This window comes from Danio rerio, chromosome 21 (assembly GCF_049306965.1).
Source record: "Danio rerio strain Tuebingen ecotype United States chromosome 21, GRCz12tu, whole genome shotgun sequence".
Classification (NCBI taxonomy): domain Eukaryota; kingdom Metazoa; phylum Chordata; class Actinopteri; order Cypriniformes; family Danionidae; genus Danio; species Danio rerio.
This window is the reverse complement of record NC_133196.1, coordinates 29,171,531-29,194,874: the sequence shown is the minus strand read 5'-3', so window position 1 is coordinate 29,194,874 and position 23,344 is coordinate 29,171,531. Positions and strand designations below refer to the sequence as shown.

General features: G+C 32.3%; 1 protein-coding gene and 1 long non-coding RNA gene across 3 annotated transcripts; one reads left to right on the top strand and one right to left on the bottom strand.

Annotated features, from left to right (window-relative positions):
- The first annotated feature begins 1,832 nt into the window (after positions 1–1,832).
- Positions 1,833–19,424, top strand: tlcd1 (TLC domain containing 1). 2 transcript variants are annotated; one of them, NM_001006071.1, is given in 5 exon segments: positions 2,042–2,329; positions 3,522–3,604; positions 8,661–8,743; positions 11,153–11,607; positions 19,323–19,424. In NM_001006071.1, coding segments are annotated over 4 exon segments (756 nt in total). In that variant the 5' UTR covers positions 2,042–2,123; the 3' UTR covers positions 11,537–11,607; positions 19,323–19,424.
- LOC141380002 (uncharacterized) lies at positions 4,273–23,237 on the bottom strand. The gene is made up of 3 exons (XR_012397201.1): positions 23,097–23,237; positions 20,825–20,998; positions 4,273–6,100 (listed from the first exon to the last, which is right to left on the bottom strand). It is a non-coding gene; the product is annotated as an uncharacterized lncRNA (long non-coding RNA).
- Positions 23,238–23,344: the final 107 nt, after the last annotated feature.

The following is a 23,344-nucleotide window of genomic DNA, read 5'->3' as shown; positions in this document are numbered from 1 at the left end:
CTTTTTACATGTAATAAATGTATAACACTATATTAATAGTTTACTCTAGCGATTTAATAGTGTGTTCGCTTAACTTTCCAACAACTTTTTAATTAATGATTTTCCACATTAAATACTGTAGTAATTTATAGTAAACAATATAGCTTTTAAACCAACATTTAGCAACAGAAATAAGTTAACTAATAATAATTAGTTAAAATAATAATAATAATAAGTAATATATATATATATATATATATATATATATATATATATATATATATATATATATATATATATATATATAAAAAACAGCTGTGACAGTTTAGTAAAAGATAGTAGTTTATAATCAGATAATCAGTTAAGATAATCAGTTTATAACTATATTATATATTGTTTAAATGATTAACTATAGTAATTCATTTTAATATGACACATTATTGTTTGCTTTTTATATTTTACAACCAAGTGATTTTAACCAATATTACGATCCTGAATTAGTTTATTACACTAATCCTACATTTAGACAGTCTATTTTATTTTCTTTGTGTATGTGGACACATAAATAAAGTCGTGTGTCTTTAAACAATTATTTTTATTTACATAATTTGAGTTCAGAAACTGCAGAGATGTTAAAATGATTGTTACGGTGTAATAATAATATCTGAAATGGGAAACCATATTTGTGAAATTCAATAGGTGGTGATAATGCTCCTAAGGAGTTAGTTAGTTACCATATATGGTATGCCTAAATCGTGTGTACTAGATTGTGTTTGCCTGAAATGTGTGTGATTCTGCGCTTCTGCAGCTGGATATATCTCGAAAATTTTGACGGTTTTAAAACCTTGACTTTTCCTTTTCACGGTGTGCCTTGAAAACGGTTATCGTCCCATGCCTATATGGAAGTAACTGAAACTGCAATTCATTGACTGGCCTTTGGGGGTTGCTGTAGGAACTCCAGATGTCCACTGAGTGCAATGCTAAATTGGCCAATTTTACAGCTGATAAAAACATGTTTACAAAAGATGATTTTGGTGCATAAAGCTAATATTACCCTTCATGACAACTGTTAGGGCGTGATTTTTTTTTATAACTCATCCGTTCAGTTTTTATTAAGTTATATGAATTCTGCATAATTAAGAGTGTGTTATTTGCGTTTTCCTCCTGTAGAAAAACGTTATAAGAACAATGCTTAGTGACTCAAAGTATTACAACAGTGTTTTCAAAAGACTAAACACTTTATTGATATAGTACACAACCAAGCACATGTGGTCAGAACACAAACTAGTCGCAGGTAATGAATTGTAATAAAGTGTAACGAAGGTAACAAAGCGTTTCTCCTAAAGAAAAGCCTGTGTAAGCAAAATGCTAGCAGGCATCTGTAGCTTCACTCACACTCCGCATTTTGCCCTGTTTTGGGAACCCCTGGTCAGTGCAATGACGCGTGAGCAAAATAGCTGTGGCTTTTTCAATTTTTCTTACTACCTTGTAGTGTAAACGTAGCCGAATGTGTCCAGATTCTTTATATGACACTGCACACAACACTGAGTCAAACTGTTAGTCAAATTCACCAAAGATTTGCCCAGTAAACATGATGTTCATTGCAGTCGCATGATAAGTCTCATGTCACTAACTGTGAGCTGAGCAAAGCCAGCGGACAGTGTGTTTTCTTTCAGTCGTTCTCCTCTGCTGTGACAGTGAGTGAAGTCATTTGATCCAGCTGCGGGACACAGGACATTTCATTTTATTAGGGACAGCAGGACAACTGTGAGTTTAAATGGCTTCTATTGTTCCATTGTGCTCCCACACACACACAACAGACACAAACACATACTGTATCATTGCAGTACCGAAGTGTTTTTCTGGATTGAGGAATGCTGCGAGATGGGCTCATACAGTTCAGCTGCCATTCCTTACACTAAACCTCATGCAGATGAACTGTACTTCCTCAGCCAATCAGTGCTCAGCAAACAGGTCTACAGATACAGGTAGACGCCACACCTGTGACAGGCAGCAGCACGTGGAGGAACAGACAATTACCAGGAAAAACTGAACTTTTTTCAGACTCATGTGGAAAGGCAACTGAAATTTTAGATTAAGGACTCGCTGTCTGAGAGAGAGGGAAGGAGAAGACAGAGTGAAGGATGGACACATGGCTGAATGAAGTCCAGAAGTTTCCGGTCCTGTATGTGTTGTGCTGTTCTGTGCTCTTCAGGATCCTGCACTGGTGTCTGCAGATTGTGGCCCGTCCTGATACTGTGACTAAAGACCGCTGGAAGACGTGGAAATGGAGGAATCTGTCAGTGTCTCTTGTTCACTCGCTGCTTACGGGCACCTGGGCCATCGCCTGGTGAGTTGACTTGTTTACTATTTTATACACTAACTTTTCTAAAAGAAAATGAGCCATAAAACAAACAAACAAACAAATCTATAACAAATGAAATGTTAAAATATTAATATTGTCTATATATACTTTATAATTTAAAAATATACTAAATAACTTAGAAAATATTATAAAAAATAAGTCTAAAAATACTTTTTAAGAAAAAGTTACAAAACAGAACGACCAAAACTTAAACTTTAGTTTAAATGAGATGTAAATATACATAAAATATTTTAACTATAACTATAATATGTTTAACTATATTTAAATTTTTACAGTCTGTCAATGTCACTCATATTAGATTGGATTATTTTGATGTATTATTTTATTTTTGTTTGTGCAGTGTAGTTTAGTTTACAGTAGTACTTTTAGTATCTAAATAACAATGTGACGATGTTTATAAAACTAAACCCATACAAAAATACAAAAATCTTCAAATAAAACATCTAGCTAGCTTTCAGCTTTAGCTTATAGCTCAGTTATAGCTTTATTCTATACTTTAAAAGTCAAATAAAAATAATACAAACTAAATAGACATTTTTAAATATTTAAAAACAAAAAAGCTTATTCTATTATTTTCTGAAACCATAAATGTAACCGCTTTAGTTTTTCAAACAAGAAAATTTAAGAAGTTTTTTGGGGAACTGCTTAAAAATAATATACTTCAAAATAATTAAAAACAAATTGGTACATTTTATTTAGTATTTTGAACAATTTTAAACAGTTTACTAGACATTATGTTTTAAGAAAAATTTAAATATTTAACATTTAAGGCAAAATGCTGAATAAGTATCGAGAGTTGACATACTTAAAGCATCCAAGAGCTGTTGTTTTGACATTATAAAAACAAGCGTTAATTTAGATTTTGTAATGAGTTTGTACTAACAGCAAAGTCTACAAATAAATGAGCTTAACCTTCAGTCAGATCTTTCAGTTTAGAAACAGGAGAAACCAGTTCGACCAGCACGAATGGAGAGTATGAATGACTGTGAAATTATTACTGACATAAATCAGTTCATCTCTCTCACAAGAGTTAAGAGTTGTCTCACTGTTTTCTGCTCTTTAGTGTCAGATTCTGAGCACATGTCTGTCGTGTCTTGCTCTTTTGATGATCTGTGTGACGTGAATAACAGTTATGAATGTGTTTTTGTCCTGGCAGTGTCATTTACTATCCAGCAATGGTGCATGAAATCCACTCAACATACACACCTTCAGCATACATGCTAGTGGTCGTCTCATCTGGTCAGTAAACACACCTTTATATCATAAACACAGTGTAATAACTCATAGTAAATGAGTAGATGTAAAAATACTTGCCCACCTCACATATGCCCTTTGTTCAAACTATGCTCCCTCCTGATAGCAGTCTGAGCTCTTCTGGGTCTTGAAGTTTTGGAATGTTTACATCTTAAAGGGACAGTTCACCAAAAAAGTTAAAGAATTAAATTTCACCAAAATGTAGCCCATGATTTACTCACTCTCAGTGCTCCTTAGGTATATATGGCTGCATCCAAAATCGTCTACTACTCAGTAGGTACTGCATTTAAATTTGAATGTACTACTCGACCATTAGAAAAGTATGTTCTATACAGTATGAATGTCAATAATATGATTGGAACTCGGACGTGCTACATCCGCCATTTTGTCATGAGCACCTGACCTAAATGCACCAGTTGCGTTGCTTCACTCCTATTAATCAATTTTATCCTGGGGCATCATGGTATAGTACAGCATCCATCGGATGTGCACTTCAGAATCTCAAAGGAAGTAGTAGGTTATTCAGGAACTCTCATATACTGCTTTTCGAATTCTGTGAATTTAGTAATACTACTCGACTCGCATGCTGTTTTTAGTGTACTATATAGTATGGAAGTATGTGATTTCAGACACAGTATAAGTCTTTCTTTATTCAGTTAAATTTCTTTATTTTTATTTCAACGGTCCAATAACACATCTATAAATTGCCATTGAGATGAACGTGAAAATGGAAAGTAGACAGATAAACAAAACACTGGTCAAGAAAGAAAAACAGGCAAAAAAGTCTCCACCTGGCTTGTATTGAATTTTCAAAAAATTATATGAAAAAAGACTTTAAATTACACGAAGCAGTTTATAATGTTTTACATTTGAGTTTTACAATTTGAGATTTGCTTCAGTAAAAATTTATTCACCCACTAGAGGGACTTTTTAAGATTATAGACGTATACTTTATTGAACTTGTTTTGAATTAATGAAGAGAAACACCAGCCCATTTTCATCGTAGCTCTTAAAAAAACCAAGAAAACCCAAATTCACTTGTGAATTTAAAATACTCCCACTGACTCCCGTTGACATTGTGAAATATTTGATATTCCGATTTTTAATTATGTGTAAAAAACATGTTTTTAAATAGCTTAATAGAAATCATATTGTTAGATGGGAGATAGGTGCCGCAATGTTAGTCTGCGCTGCAGTGGAGAGATTAGAGCTGCTGAATTTTCAATATGTTAATTCATCAACTTCTCCCAAAATACATAGATAAATATGAAATAAATACGTTGATGATATAACTCAATCAATGAAATTAAGAAACAATACTTCTCCACCATCAACACATTTTGAAGGCAATCAGTGTTTCATGTATATTATGGTAATAGAAATACATAAAATGATATGATATGATATGATATGTCTAAGTTATGCAAGCAGTTTTAAGTCAGTTTGACAAAATATAAGTTCAACGTACTAGCAAAACTAACAAAGGTTAATTTGATTCAGCTAAAAAATTTACGGCAACCAGGATTTGTTTTTACAACGTAGGGAAGGGAAGCCCTAGTTCATGTCCTGAGTGAGTTACAGGATTTCTGGATCTCCACTGAGTAAAATATATGATGATGAGAGAAAGTGAAAGTCACATGTATGTGTTTGTCTTTGTATAATTGTGTGTGTGTGTGTGTGTGTGTTTGTGTGTGTGTGTGTGTGTGTGTGTGTGTGTGTGTGTGTGTGTGTGCATGTGTATGTGTTTGTTTGTACTATGTACTAGTGATCCCCAACCTTTTTATCAACGCTTGACAGTTTACCGTAGCCTGGTAAAATTGGCCCAAGTCGTGCACCTCCATTGGAAATAACAAACTTGCGCAAATTCTTGAAAAGACGCGATATTTAACATAAACGTATTGTTGGAGCCATTTGTGATATTTATATATATATTTATTTCATTTGTTTATTTGTTGCATGATTGATTAAGATTAATAATATTATAAAGTATTATTCTGTGTCACTGTTCGAGTGGTTTAATGATATAGATAAACTCCACCTACATATCACGTCAGCTTACCTGCTTACGTAAATCTAGAAAGGCCTATTAACTAAAGGTATGAAATTGACATTCAATCCTCCTTTCGGCTCACACCATTGAGGCTCATGGGAGCGACTTATCCGAACCATCAAGAAAGTCCTTTACTCCATTATTAGACAACAAGTGTTGGAAGATGAAAGCCTTCAAACAGTTCTCTGTGAGGTTGAGAACATCTTGAATGATAGACCCCTCACTGTGGTTTCCGATGATGTAAGTGATCCAGAACCCCTCACGCCAAACCATCTGCTCTTGTTGAAGGTAAAACCCCTGCTCCCACCTGGATTGTTTAGGGAGGAGGACTGTTACTCCAAACGAAGATGGAGGCAGGTCCAGTATATCGCTGACATATTTTGGAAGCGTTGGGTCAGAGAGTACCTCCCTCTGATGCAGGAAAGACAAAACTGGAATGTGAGAAGAAAAAACCTTAAGCCAGATGATATAGTGTTAATTATGGATGAAACTTCACCACGTAATTCATGGTTAATGAATAACGGACATGTTCGACAGGTGAAGCTACGAACAAGGAGCAACATTCTGGAGAGACCCATCACCAAGCTATGCCTTCTTTTGGAGGCCTGACATATCCTTGGCTGATCTCAGATCTTCTATCCTCCCTTTTTTTTTTTTTTGTACTTTAAAAAGGTTTCCCTTTTTTGCGGTGGAGAATTTTTGTTTTTGCCTTTCGAAGAAGAAAATCATCTAAATACTTTTATTTTTTTTCATAAGATATGGACTCTTAACATGTATAGAAGAACTATATTTAATGCCTCCTCTTATTCTTGTAATTGTCATTATAATAGACAATTAGGGGCCGGGATGTTGGAGCCATTTGTGATATTTATATATATATATTTATTTTTTATTTGTTTATTTGTTGCATGATTGATTAAGATCAATAATATTATAAAGTATTATTCTGTGTCACTGTTCGATTTGTTTAATGATATAGATAAACTTCACCTATATGTCACGTCAGCTCACCTGCTTACTTAAGGGCTCACAGGTGATGGGTGATCAGCTGGCAGGAGTAGCGGGGAAAAAGTTTTTTGACCGTGTTTGTTTGTCGCATTTGTAAGAAAAATAAAGTTAATCTTGAGATATAAATGCTTGGACATCACTGCTCCTGTCAAAACGGTTCCGTAATAACTAGAGGATGCTGGAGACCGTTATACGTATATTGGCAACCCGTAACTTCTTATACAAAATGCTGGCTGGGAAAGAGTTAACAGGGAGAAAAACAGAGCAAACTTTTTAATTTACACATTAAAGTGTTTATCTGATGTAAATCTGATTGTTTTTTTTTTTTTTTGTTATATGAACAGCAAATCAATGGCACTTTGAGAGTCAAATAAATGTACAGAAAAAAACTAAATTAATACCCATGGCTCTCTCTATAATACCATTGCCTGTGTTTCTAACACAGACAAATCATGTCAGATCTCATCAGACCTCATCAGGAGTCAGAATGAAATCAAAATGTACTCTTGTTTTTATATGTATATAAAATTTTGTATTATATAGGAGTTCTTTTTAAAAGCATTGTATCTGTGCACTTATTGTTTTGCAAAAATTAATTTGCCTTTAGAATCTTTAATCAAATAGCCTTTTCTTCCAATTTCTTCACTTCTGGTCATGGAATACGCAGGGCTATTAGGGCATGTCTCATTTCTGCCATGCTTTTGACCGTTCACCTCTTTTCTTTCATTTTGTAAGCAACGCCTGTCCTTTAACAATCCAATCAGTTCCCAAACAACAAAATCATTCACCAACCAACAGTTTTTTTTCTCTAATTTTAGCACTGTTTTACTTCCATTTCATAGCATCTTAAACATATTTAGCCTGTATGTGTTAGTTTGCCTAAAATACTAAGCTTATTACATAAAAACGCTATCATTTAGAAGTATAGGCTATATTCTGTCTTTTTTTGACCCCATGACCTGAACATATATTTTGAATGGGTGTAACAGACTGAAGACTTAGAAGTAAAAGCCCTCTTGTGTGATTTGTTTAGCATTTGTAACTGTGTGTATCCTAAAAATGTAAACTTATACATGTACAGTAAGTTAGATTTGACAGACATCCATCATAGCTTGATTAATAGCTGTTGACGTTGTGATTAATGATAAAAATGTATGAATACTCAGTACATATCAAATAATCTGTATAACAAACAGACAAAGCTATAGTGAATATTAAAGAAAATAAAACGGTTAAAAACTTTTCTTACACGGCAAAATCACTAGTGTTAATTCAACTCTGAGAGAGTTCATTTTAACACCTTACCAGTGTATATATAATCCACACTGGCCAGAGTTCAATTAACATTTTCAAAAGTGACAGCAATTTAACACTGGCTCAAAAGTTACATTTTTTGTGTTTTATCAGTAATTATTCACATAATAAATGCAATGCATACTGTTCTAGTCAATGATTTCAATAATTACATTAGTCAGATAATACTCTTTACACTGTCAATGTGAATTAAACACTATTAAACAACACTTCACTCTAAAACACAGGATCACCAGGATTTTAACTCAAATTTCAACAATATTTTTATGTCAAAATATCAAGGGAATTTTAATTTCTCAGTTCATGACTCCTCTAAAATAATCTGTAATAGATTTCTTTTGTTTTTGTATCGATTTAACAACAAATATCCATACCTAAATCTACCTTTAACATTTTGTCTAAACTTGTCCTCCAAACATAAAATATTGTCCGTTTTTAAAATCTTAATTGCATAGCTGATTTTTCGGCATCATTGTTTTTAGTGTCACGTCCTTCAGAAATCACTCCAATATGCTAATTTTATTCTCACTAAACTTTTAATATAAATCTCTTTTTTTTTTGGTTCATCAAAAAATTATTATAATAAATCCAAAATTGGGTCAAAAATAGTAAATTCTGCTGTTTCTGTGTTTAATCCATTAAATTCAGTGTTGATCTTCTGTTCAACAGGGTACTTCATTGAGGACGCTGCTGACATTGTGTTTAGTGGCCACGCTAAAGCATCTTGGGAGTTTTTACTTCATCATGTATTGGTAAGTCTGCACATAGGTCAAGATATAAAGACTTATAAAAAGTCCATTAGTCAGAGCTGCAAATCTGAACAACTCTTTCCAGGTGGAAAATAATGAGATTTAGATCAAAGTTTCTGGAGTAGTAAAGTGACTGATTTTACAAATGTAAATTAGTTACTCAAACATAATCCTGCAGGGTGTGTGCAGACAACCACTGTTTACACAAAATACCTTTCTGTACTTTGTACTTTTTTTTATTTTTTAAGCTACATACAGTTGAAGTCAGATTTTTTAGCCTGAATTATTAGCCCAAGTTTATTTTTTCCCCCAATTTCTGTTTAACAAAGATTTTTTTTCCAACACATTTCTAAACATAATAGTTTTAATAACTAAATTCAAATAACTGATTTATTTTAACTTTGTCATGATGACATTAAATAATATTTTACGAGATATTTTTAAGACACTTTTATACAGCTTAAAGTGATATTTAAAGGCTTAACTAGGTTAATTAGGTTAACTAGGCAGGTTAAGGTAATTAGGCAAGTTATTGTATAATGATGGAATTTAAAAAATTTTAAAACGCTTTTATTCTAGCTAAAATAAAACAAATAAGACTTTCTCCAGAAGAAAAATGTTATCAGACATACTGTGAAAATTTCCTTGCTCTGTTAAATTTGAACACTTTTTAAATAAAAACATTTTTAATATTGCAGTATATATTATATATCTGTGAAGATATTTGGGGTAAACATTACAAAAAGATTTTATAAGTTAATAAATTATCAAACAATTAACCAGACTTTTATTACAGTATTTATTCTTCTTTGTTAATGTTAATATCTTCTTTGTGAAAATAGTTTGTTCTTGATGACTCAGTGTGTGAACTAATGTAAACAAGCACAACTTTTCATTTCTTTACATTTTTTCATGCTTACACTAGGTCTTTAGCTGCCCATAATGTCATTCTCTTCTCTCCCTCTTAAACTATGTTTATGACAATATGCGATGATACGATGAGAATAGAAGACTGTGAATATGATCCAGATGCTGAATGATAGAGGAAGATGAGCTCCGAGACATTTACTGTTTATTTACTGTGGTAATACAACACCTACAGCAATGTAAACAACCAAAAACTGTACATTTTCTACTCTCTTTTTATAAACATACACACACAAAATATATACACCACCGTTTCCTGTAAAACTAAACTTTATTAGTTTATCAGTTAATTTTAATTAATACAGTATGCTGTAGCATGTGCAGTAAATATTATAAAGCATACAGTGTAATACACTATTAATATGGTTCAAAAACACATAGTACTTACTACACTGTAAAACCCAACAGTCAACTCTATCAAATAAAATGAGTGTAGTTAACTCAAAATTTACTGAAAGTTAATTCTACTAATTTGAAAAGGGTTTTGAATTAGTTAATTAATTGCCTCATTACGTCAGCTTAAATAGATCAAGTTCACAGTACTCATAAAGATTAGTTTTTTTTACTCAAATGGATTGTAGCAATCGGTTTCCCCAAACGGTTTGAGTTGCCTTAATTTATTACAGTACTCAGTTGGTTGGAGTTCTCTTCATTTATTGGGTTTTACTGTGCTCAAATTGCTTAATTTTCTCAAATGGATTAAGTTCACACAACTCATTACAACATTACACATACAACTTTTTAGATTTTATGGTGTATAAATTAAAATTTTTCAAATCAAAATCTTTTCTGAAAATCTTTTTTTTTTTTTGACAATTTTCATTTAGGGAGGTAAAATGTAGAGGGATCTAGATTCCAAACTCATAAATCTGAGATCTATTAAATAAATCTGAATTTAAGTCTAAATGTTCTATTTAGGTGTCTTAGCTCCAAATACCACACAGAATATTGTATAACATAAAATTATAAAAATTGTATAATTATAACTTTTTGTATAACTAAATTAATGAACATATTCAAAGAAATATGTCAGAAGAAAGGAGTCTATAGAGACTCATTTGTGAATCATAAAACTATTTATCCTGTTAGTTGCTATATTCTCTTCAGAAGGTGAAAACTCTAATGGCGGACGGCTGCTTCTCACTCAGGGCTGTTTATGCTAATGATGTAGAGATGATCACTAATAATGGGTGGGGCTTCCTTTTCTGATCAAATTTGCAAAATGTCAAAATGAAACGGTGATTCAGGTGAGTTTATAAAAAACAATATTAATACATTTTTTTTTCCATTGCAGTTTGTGATATTTGTAATGTTGCCAATAAACTGTTTAAACCCCTTATAAAAGCGATTTTTGCATAATAGGTCCCCAATAACAGATGCTTTAATCCAAAGTGATTTACAAGTGAGGACTGAAAAGATTTTATTCAACAAATATGGCAAAAATATCAAAAATTGTCCTGCTTTAAGCCGTGTGTTGTCTTGTAGGTGCTGTGGTGTTTCCTGTACGCAGTGTTCACTCATCAGTATGTGGCGGGAGCAGTGGTGGCTTTATTTGTGGAGGTGAACAGTGTTTTCCTGCACACTCGTTTACTGCTCAATCTGGCGAAGGTGGCACACAGCTCTCTCATCTACACCGTTAATAAAGTGTTGAATGTGGTGACATATGTGACCTTCCGGCTCGGAGCACAGTTTTACCTGACCTGGTACCTTACTTACCATTACTCGTCATTGGATTATGCTCTCTACTTCCTGATCACCATGATGCTCATGAATATCATGATCCTCATTTACTTCTACCGACTCATCAGGAGTGATTTCTTCACCAAGCGGCGAATTCAAAACGGCATTCAGAAGTTAGCGGCGGACTAAGTCTGTCAGTCTAAAAAGACTGCGTTTAGGGTGACTGGTGGTAACTACATTTACATCCAGAGGATAACTATTGTACACTCTAAAAAAAATTCCGTAAAAAAACGGTAAAATGTACTGGCAGCTCATTACACAAATATTTTACCGTAAATTAAAAACGGAAAACTTCTGTTAATTGACAAGTGTGTCCACATTAAAAAAACAAAAAAATATCCGTTTTTTGACAGGTAAACTACTGTAAAATAACCAACCATTTTATAGTAATTTAAGGGTTTTCTATATAAAAAAAACGGTTATTTTCTGTGTTTTAAAGGGTATACCAACAGTAAAAAAGCGGAAATATTCTGTGTTTTAATAGTATACCTACTGTAAAAAAACAGACAGATTCTGTGTTTTAATAGTATACCTACTGTAAAAAAACAGACAGATTCTGTGTTTTAATAGTATACCTACTGTAAAAAAACAGACAGATTCTGTGTTTTAATAGTATACCTACTGTAAAAAGAGGACTTTTTTGTGTTTTAATAGTATACCTACTTTAAAAAAACAGACAGATTCTGTATTTTAATAGTATACCTACTGTAAAAAGAGGAGTTTTTTGGGTTTTAATAGTATACCTACTGTAAAAAATAATTATTTTACTAATTTAATGCTCTTCAAGCAGCATAGAAATGGCAATTGGTAAGGGCAAACATATACATATGGGAAATACACTATTAATGGTTTACAATAGTAAAACAAAACATTTATTCTATACTGTATGTGTAGAGAAGCAGTAAATAGTTTGTTATCTATGAACTTACAATGATTAGTACAAAAACAACTTTGCAATTAAAACAGATTCTTTAATGAATACAAATCATTTGAATTCCAAATAGCTAGTTATACACACAATAATACATATTGACATGTGAATCACACAGTGAGAAGTCTTGGCAAATAATCTCATAGCAAATTAGTTTTAAATGTTAGCTTTAAGATAATTGAGGACAAGTGGGCAAATTACAAGTACTTTACATTAAGAAACCAGGTTAACTGCAAGATGGCAGGAAACAGACGATACAACTGGGTCTTCTTCCTCTCCAATACTGATACTTCAATGGCTGTAAAACAAACAAACAAAAAAAAAACATTACTAATGACATTTCACTTACAACTGGGGTGATTCCTAGCATGTCAATAGTTCTGTTAATCATTGACTCTACATTAATAGATGTTAGCAGTCGGTTATAAATACAGCTACAAATGCTGTAATCTTGACTTAAGCACATTTATAATGTGTTTAATAATTGTGTTAACAAACTTTAATGATTGATTTTACATGACTATTTTTATATATTAAAAAAAAAAAAAAAAAAAAAAAAAATATATATATATATATATATATATATATATATATATATATATATATATATATATATATATATATATATATATATATATATAATATTGCATTATTTACAAAACTTCTTCCAGTTTGGTGGCCCTAATCTAAAGTGAGGATTATTTATGATTTATAAATCCTTATAAACGACAGTTAAAGGCTCAGTATGAAATGAACAATAAATCATTACAGTCTTATCTAATAAATGTAATTACTGTAAATATGAAACCTTGCTGAATAGCAGGAGTGACAAAATATAACATAAAACTGGATAAAACAACAATAAAATAATTTAATGATATATTACGATGCAACATTTCAGTGTTATTTAGCTATGTTTAAACTGTACAGTAATTTTATTTTAGAAAAGATTTATTTTTCATTTAATACAATAAAATGAATTTCATTTTTAGAATATAACTGAACCTTTAATTGTGATTTATAAGGGGATTTACAAAGCATAAACAATCCTCACTTTAGGCTACAAAACTGGATGAAGTTAACAAAAGCACTTATTAAAATAAGTATTGTATATACTTTATATACTTATTTTTTTTACTTTATATACAAGTATAACTATTACTATTCATTCATGTATTTTCTTTCAGCTTAGTGTGTACTCGCACTATGTACAGTTGCCTTGAACCAAGCCGAAGCACGCTTGTCCTCCCTACCGTCTCCCCCAACGTCCCGCATTCACATTGCATTCAAACCTGAGCACTCTTACATCATCGATGATGCGCTGTTTAGTTTAAGAAGTGCTCTCTCTCAGCACAGTGGAGAATTCTTACATTATTTTGTTTTAGTTGTTTGGGATGCAGTAACACGCAGTCAAATATTTAGCCGAACAGATCAGCCACTTTTGATGTTCCCCGTGTTGCTGTGTGTTTGAGTACGCCCTTGGAAACACCAATACACACTTATTTACAAACACACTCATACACTACAGCCAATTTAGTTAATCAATTTCCCTATAGCGCATGTCTTTGGACTGTGGGGGAAACCTGAGCACCCGGAGGAAACACACAGCAACACGGGGAAAACATGCAAACTCCATACAGAAATGCCAACTGGGACTCGAACCAGCGACCTTCTTGCTGTGAGGCGACAGTGCTAGTCACTGAGCCACTGTGCTGCCCAACTATTACTATATGCCTGAATAATAAGATATTTAAATGTTAGTTTGAATAGTTTATTAACCATTTACTTACACATTCTGAATGATTAGAAAAAAAATACACCAACTATTCTTAAATCACTGGTTTGTAAATAATGCGATACTAAATTTAGTAATGAAAAATTAATCATTAACAAAATATGAAAACAAAATAATTAAGCACATAATAGATGTGCTTATAAGTCAAGATTACAGCATTTGCAGCTGTAGTTATAAACTGTATACTAAGGTCTATTAAATGTAGAGTCAATGCTTAACAGAACTTTTTGCTAATGCTTAATAAATTAATCAATAGTGTTTAGTTATTATAAAGTGTTATCGGTGTGCTTAATTACCTTTAAATCTTCCAAGGATTCTGAAAGTCTTTCTGATCTGACAGGAATCGAAGGAGTTTAGATGGTATGTTTCTGCTTGGTGCCCTTTTTTCTGCTTTGGACCTACGTTCTGGATAGTTACTCAGCATGCTCCTGTTGTAAATACAACAAACATGCATCACCTTACTTGTCTTGTAAAAATGAAATAAACTTAAAAATGTAAAAACATACCTTTATATAAACTCCAGAGTCAGGGCTGCTTCCTTAGGCTACATAATGTTTAGCACATAAGAGACTAAACATGTAGCTGACCACAATTAGGGGACAGCTCAATGATCTTGTTATTGTGACTGTGGACTCTTCTTCTGAAAAAAAGAAAAGAAAAGTGAGTTGTGTGTTGGGTCTGGTACACGCCTACATGGAAAGAATATGGTAAGAAACATATGGTGTAATATGGGTTTTTGATATATGTGACGCATATAAAATTGGCTGTTTTCCTATATTATATGTACATATATGGGTACATATATGCACACCTATATGTTAAATTATTAATATTATTAATAATATTATAAATAATATAATTATTATGTAAAATTATTCAAATACATGTCTGCTACATAATTTAAAAGAAATTTTTTAAAAATTATTTACTTAATCAAAAAATATAGTGCAGAAACAAAAATAAGTTATACTTTTTCTTCTTTTCCACTATCTTTATGCAAGAAAGAATTGACCTTGCAAATGTTTCAGGAAAAAGTGTAGACATCATAGCTTTCCATCTCCTCTTACTTATTTGCCATAGTTAAATTCCATAACATGCCAATTACATGTGATACCAAATTCAAGTGGCACATTCATAAGTTTTTTGCATTTTTAAAATAAGTTCTTTTCCAGATAGCAGACCTAAGTTAAATTAACATTGAAATGTTAAAACATCAATCAAACTATCATTGAAACAATGTTAAAAGTCATCACTGATTTTTAGGCAGTTTTCCACCCTGAAATAATGTTAATTCTATGATGATAAATAGACAAAACTGTCCCAAAATCAGCATTTATTCAACCAAAATTAAATCATTTTTTACAATGAACCCAACATTAAATAAAATGTTAAATCAACCACACTATCATACAATTAATGTTAAAATTTAAAGTTGATTTTTAGCCAGTTTTGCATCCTGAAAAAATTTTTATTACAATCACGATAAATAGATTAAACGGTCAAAAAATCAGCATGAAGGTCTGGCTCACCATCAAGATGCCCACATTGAAAATGTCTTTTTCATTATCAGGTGGCTAAGAGAGAAAAGAAAAGAGATTCAGCAGTGGACCAGTTATTTTCTTATCATTTTAAACAGACATTACCAAAATAAAAAACTTGTAACATTTTAAATGTTGTAAAAATAAATAATAATAATAAATAACTGCTTTATTCATTTAACAGATTACAGTAGCAGCTTAAAAAACCCCAGATAAAACACCCACATCAACCCAGTACTTTTAGTTTGAATACATGTTAACAAAATTCAATATTACTGAAGCAAAACATGTTCCTGTAAACACTTAGTAAAAATATAGGTACAAGTAATTGGTTTTGCCAAATAATAAAAATAAAAGCATCAATATCAAACAAAAACACTGAACATTTTACCTCTTAAACTTGTAAGTTTACTGTCATCCCCTGTATGAAGTACAGATGGTCCAGCACAACTGCCTGAGTTCTGAAAGAGCAAACACATATTTTTTTGTATTATTTATAAAAATGCAGTACTGACCAGTCAGCATCAATTTCTACACCAACACACCTACAACAAAAATAGCACTCATTCAGTTCGAAACATGCAACATGTAGTCTACTGTTATACTTTACAAACTTTGTGAATAATAAAAAATTTAAAACATTTAAAACCCCAGGTGTATTTTATTTCATTTGTCTATATCAACTGAAATTTAGTTTGGATTGAACGTAAGATTTAAGATTTTTATTTAGATTGCTGTGAAAATGTACCTGTACCTTGTACTTATAACCAAAATGACAGAACCTGGAAGTCAACAAAGCAAAATATCAGTTAACCTTATATATACAAAACACTCAAAATCAAACAGAAAAAACGCTGAACATTTTACCTCTTAAACTTCAAAGTTTACCGTCATCTCCTCTATAAGGTACAGAAGGTCCAGCACAATTGCCTGAGTTCTGAAAGAGCAAACACATTCTTGGTAAAATTACAATAGATGCAATGCTAAATATAAATCATTGTTTATTTTTTTGATTAATAAATGCAGTACTGACCAGTCAGCATCAATTTTTACACCAACACACCTACAACAAAAATAACACTCATTCAGTTTGAAACATGCAGCATGTAGTCTACTTTTAAATTTTACAAACTTTGTAAATAATAAAAAAATGAAAACATTTAAAATCCCAGGTGTATTTTAATTTGTCCATATTAATTCAAATTCAGTTTGGATTGAATTTAAGATTTTAATTTAGATTGCTGTGAAAATGTACATGTACCTTGTACTTATAACCAAAATGACAGCATAAACATAAAGCAAATCTTATATCATATATCAGTGAACCTTATATCTACAAAACACTCAAAATCAAACAGAAAAACCCTGAACATTTTACCTCTTAAACTTGAAAGTTTACTGTCATCTCCTGTATAAAGTACAGAAGGTCCAGCACAACTGCCTGAGTTCTGAAAGAGCAAACACATTCTTGGTAAAATGACAATAGATGCAACGCTAAATATAAATCATTATTTTTATGGTTAAAAATGCAGTACTGACCAGTCAGCATCAATTTTTACACCAACACACCTACAACAAAAATAACACTCATTCAGTTTGAGACAGTATACATTTAGACTTCACAAACGTTGTGAATAATAAAAAAATGAAAACATTTAAAATCCCAAGTGTATTTTATTTCATTTGTCCATATCAATTCAAATTCAGTTTGGATTGAATCTAAGAATTTACCTGTACCATGTACTTATAACCAAAATGAAAGAACCTGGAAGTCAACAAAACAAAATATCAGTGAACCTTATATGTGCAAAACACTCAGACTCTAAATCTACATAAAAAGATTTCATTTGTGATAACACCATGTGTTATGCATTGTGTTCACTCTATTATCAAGGCTTTATTAAAATAAAACTCCTGATCTCCTAATAGTAATGAAAGTATTATTTGCTATAATGATTCGAACTGACAGTTAGTTTGAAGAATTTTAGGACTGTGGAAGAACAACTCATATTTATATCTTCATATTAGCAGCCGTTGAGGTTCTTAAAAGTGAACTTGGCTGAATCTGCAAGTTGACAAGACGTTCATAAGTATAATATCCATGACAGTTCAACTCGACTACAACAAACATTTAATTGTGTGCTTTAAGGTACACGTTGTATTTGAGGCCTAAAACGCATGACAGTTTAAACACTATATATCATTTTAAATGTCACACACTTACTGTATCACTCTGTTATCTCTGTTACACACAAACACACGTCGCGAAATGCGGAAGTTTTTTTTTCGTTCCTTTTGGTAAGCGTTATTGAATTCCATAACACTCTCATCAGTTCTTGCCTCTTATTTGCGTCTAATACCCCAGTTTGTCACGCGGGATGAATGAAATGTTCATGAGTGAAAGTGAAACTGCCGAACTGCAGTTAAAGTCAGGCATCCTGCTGATTTGATTCAGAAGTGCACTTGTTTGTCAGACGGCTCACCGGTCAGGTATACATCCGCGCTAAACTACCAAAGTATAAAAGTCACCCAGCTCCCAACCCAACGTTGAGAATAGATTAACGGCGATATATTTTTTTATCGCGCGATAAAAGTCTCGCGTTAACGCAGCACGTTAATGCTGATAAGTGCCCACCACTAATAATAACTTTATGAGTGTGTATTTCCCCTCATACCGAGTTACACAATGCCTCAATTTCACGCGGGTCTAACTTATACTTAAAAACCAGCAAAGCTGTTCCACTGAAACTCGGTCACACAGCCTTAATACGTCGGTCAAACTAAAGCTAACATTTGATAACGTCAGTAAAAATATGAAATTATTAATATGCAAACAAACACAGACGGTCAGGTGTTACGGGCGTTTGAAACACGTTAACGTTAAAGTTCATTAAAGGTAACGTTAACCAGTCATCGAAATACACCTTCATCACTATAACTTATATCAACCAAACTAACGTTACACAGTGTCACAAACTTTGAATGCTATCCCTTGTTCAATGCACTGTACAAAGAAAACATTTTTATTTCTATAAAATAATTAACATACCTTTTACACTCTCACTGACAAGCTGACGTTTTACCGTTAATCCAGTCAGACTCACGCAGGTGCAGAGGGAGTGAGTGGGTGATTGGGACGTCACATCACTTCCCGCGCACGGCAGTTTAGAAAAATACGGACAAACAACTGTAAATTAACAGATATCATATTCACTGATGAAGATAACGCATAAAAAGGTAAAAATTCATTATATATGCTTGTTTAAATTGCATTTAACCACTCACAGCTCAGTTTGATCTTAATGATATAAAGTCTGATCTTGTTAACAATATTAAACGTAATTTACTGCTGTACTTTCCATGGCCGCTTCAGACAAGACAAAGATCATTTTAAATAACGATACAAATGTAATAAAGCAGTATTTTAACTAAAATATTGTTATATGTTTTATTAATCGTACTTACCAGGGAAAAAACAGAGGAAGAAATATCTCCCGGTGTCCATCAAACGTTGCCTGAGCTGCGATCCCCTTCCCATAATGCAATTCGAAAATGTATATAAACGGAAAAACAACCGTAATACGTGTATACGGAAAAAATCCGTTAAAATATACAGTCATTTAACTGTTATTTTACAGATTTTTTTTACAGTGTACGAGCAAACCTAAACAGAGTCCGATGTGAATCTCCAAACATTTTAAATGTTTTTTTCACACTGCAACTCAATAAACAACTTAAAATGTTGGTAGCCAGGATCTAATGCTGTCACATATGGCATTTCATTGACTATTTATATAAAAAAAATAAAAAATTAGCATTGAGTACGGCTAAACTCTTTGGCACATCATTCAAAGCAGGATAGTTGACCCCCCTTGTCATTTACTCTTTTCTGTCCCCTAAAGCTTTAAATAGATAGTTCACCTAAAGTAATAATAAAAAAACAATTTACTCCCTTTAATATGGAGCTAATAATATGCCAAAACAATCTAAAATGAATTGTGTTAATTTGAATTATTGACAGTTGGAATTTAATAAATCTTAATTTTTATATGCTTTTTTAAAATCATTATGAGTTGGAATTTCTTAATTTGAATATTGAACATCTGAAATTTAAGACAACTGAATTTTTCCAGGCTGATTTTTTTCTGAATTCCTAGCAGATATCCATTTTATAAAAATACAGTTTTAAATATTCAAGATGAAGAAACTCACCGCATCAAATTAAATATTCTAAAATTCAAAACCTGAAATTCAAATACAGCAGAAAGTAGGTCAGGGGTCATGAACAGGGAAGAGTAGACGATCACCGAAAAGTCAAAATAAGAACACTCACCTCTGCTTGATTCATGGTTATGGACGAATTACAGGGTGCGAATTACGAGAGTGGGAGGGGTCTGGAAATAGGTAAAAATACCTTTTTTTCTCTACAAAAAGCCTAATGTAAAATTAAGCTCATATATATTTTAGCTTAAAGTATAGGGAAGGCTGCTTTCGAGTTTGAGGTCACAAAACAAACATTATGTTGAAAACTCATCAGGTGGCTTTCCCTGTACTCTATTCAACAATATAGACTTTTAACACCTCTTGTGTGGTTACCATTTGAAACAAAGTGTTAAGCACATAAAGGTGCAGCAGGTGATCTGCCAAAATGCTAACCGCTTACCATATTATCTTTGGACGACAGGGAGGGACTGTGATTCAATGCCACGCCTCCTGAAATCACGAACGCGTGCACTGCACCTCTTGGGGGTCATTCGCCAGTTAGTGTTTGGCCGGCGGTGTGCAGGAATCAATTACTAAGCCATACATTTATTACTAAGCCACACTTACATGCTATTTCAGAGCAAATATTCAGAGTAGCATGCTAAAAAGTATAGGAAGGCTGTCATTGTTAAAAAATGACCCAAATGTGAATATAAAAGCAACTTTGGTGAAATAGCGCTATTTACTGATGTTTTGTTGTTAAACTAAATAAAAATTTACATTATCGATAGTGTAAAAGGTCCCTTATAAAACTGAAAATAATCACATCGATCTTTCACCGGGAGATTTCAGTGGCTGAACAACACATCTGTGCATATAAGCCATTCATAACACAACACAATCTAACATAAGCTTAGCCTGACTAAAATAGTTTTAAAACAGAACATTACCTGTCTAACTGTAATACTTCAGCAACGTGTTGTTCTTCCTCCAACGTACAAAAGTAACTCCAATATTGATTCAGGGTTATCAATAGTTCCAATTCAGCATTTGATTTCATTGCATCTGTGATTGCCTTGTGAACGCACGGCACTCATGCAGGCAGGCAGGCGCGAATGGCAGATCTGCGTGAACAGATGCAAAGAAGTCCGAATTTACATTTACTGACAGTTTGGGCTACTTATCAAAATAATGGGAGATTTCGGCCCGACAATATTTAATTGGATTAATTTTTTTGTTTTTTGCCTTATCCAGAATATAAAAATACATTTGAAAATATTTAGATTATTTACTTTAATCATAATTTATATATTTACTGTTAAAGCATGCTGTATTGTCTTCTTTTAAAGTGTGTTACACACTATTGAGAATATTGAGATATTTACTGAATTAAAATCGCAAATGGAATAAAAATCACAATTTCAGAAAAATCACAATTAGATTTTACCCTCCTTGGACAGCACTATTATAAAAGCATCATTTTTATTACCCAAAATAAAAAGTCAAGAAAAATAATGTGTATGTGCCATAATTATTAGGTATTTAAGCATCTATATATTGAGTCTATATTAGAACTTTATTATTTCAGATTTTTTTTTGAAATCGCACATCTGAAATTTCTTTTTAAACTGATTGTTTAGAGAAAATGCTTATTTTTACCCCTTATATATATTAGCAAAACATTTATTTTGCTTTTACTAATATTATCTTGTTTTTCTACAGAATTTGATAAAAAAAACTGAACTAAACTAGTTTGTATACATATCATATATAGTATTTGGGTTTTTTATTTGGGAGTTATGCTGAAATTCTAAAAGGTTCACACAAAAACAGCACGCTGTAGCAGGAAAATGAACATAAGTATCAAGTTGCCACATGGTAACCGTGCAGTAGAGGGTTAAGCTGTCTTGCAGCCCACCTGCAGGATCGCTACGGCCCAACGGTTGAGAATGCTATATGCTATGCTGTACTATATAATATTGTAACAAATAGCATCTTGTATAATTTGATGAAGTGTGTGTGCATGCAAATATCAGGGTCCATACACATTTTTACTACTAAAATTCCATGATTTTTCCAAAAACTTTCAAGTAAATTTTCACGGCCTAATGTTTCATGCAATGTCTACATCAGTGTGGTAAAAGAAAAACAATGCATGTTCAAATTTATTACAGCATATCGTAAAACACTCAACAAACTTCAATTTATATCCATGTAAAATTAATTCAGATAATGCTTACACGCACTAATGTGAGAGTAACGTGATTTGCCGGAACGTTGCGTTCATTCGATTTTTGATCTTAAACGAAATTTTAAAAATTAGAAAACTGACATTTTTTTTTATTATTAAATAACTGATTATGGCTCGATTTTCGTTTTTTGGTTTGGAGTAGGAAAATGGATAAATGACTTTAAAATTCATTATAATTATCAGCGTTTCAGTAGGCGGTTCTGAAATCCCCATGTCCTCTGATTGGTCCATTAAAATAATAGTCCTGTAGTCCTCGTCCTTTGCGGATCAGCACCCAGGCATTTAATTATTATTATTTGATTATATATAATCTGACTATATATATATATATATATATATATATATATATATATATATATATATATATATATTAGCAGTATTATTAAACATTTATCATTACAATTTATCATTACTGTCATAGTTCGCTGCCAAATTTGCTGATGCACCTGAAGCTGAGCAAAAGATTTGCGAGCAGCACTGGGTTTGCACGATTGTTACCAAGCTAGGCCAATATATAATAATAAGCATTATAGTGTTTTTTTTATTGTTTAGTTTTTATTTTTATAGTAGCAGGCCCAGATACATTGAGTACATTGAAACACATTTTCTCTCACAAGCCTTCCTTTCGAAACTTTCGCTGGATTAATGTCGAGTACAGTAAAAAAATATTTGTAAATAACAGTTTTCCGTATTTTGTGATTCATGTTTTTATTTTTTATTATTATTTATGTGTTTATTTATATTGTCTGGGCTGGTGTTGTATATTATGCTACAAAAACGTTGTAATAAACTGTCAGTAGGCCTACATTTTCTGTCATTTTACAGATTCATTTATCTAGCCTATATTATTTAAACATATTATTTCAAAAGTCCACAGAGCAGAGACTGAGGTCCCATAATGCAATCCACAACCATAAATAAACGGCAAACACAAAATACGGAAACTTAACATATTTTTAGTGTAGCCTTACCAGGAAGTTATGTGTAATACACAGGCTTTGCCCTGTAGCCGGTGTTACATAGCCTTTTATATAAATAAAAATCAATTTAGTTCAGCTGAACATCTTACTACAGATATGAGGCGCAGGCGCTGCGCTTCTCTTCCAAGCAGCAGCTGCAGGAGTGACGAATGATGCAAGTGTCGGATATTTTTTGAAAATGTTGGAAACCTGTAACCATTGTTTTCCATACTTTTTCTCCATGGTACCGTTACAGGATT

Coding starts and splice junctions, on each gene's coding strand:
- tlcd1 (XM_073934485.1), top strand. CDS start 2,124: ATGGACACATGGCTGAATGAAGTCCAGAAGTTTCCGGTCCTGTATGTG. Junction 3,605..8,660: donor GCTAGTGGTCGTCTCATCTG/GTCAGTAAACAC, acceptor TCTGTTCAACAG/GGTACTTCATTGAGGACGCT. Junction 8,744..11,152: donor TTTTACTTCATCATGTATTG/GTAAGTCTGCAC, acceptor GTTGTCTTGTAG/GTGCTGTGGTGTTTCCTGTA.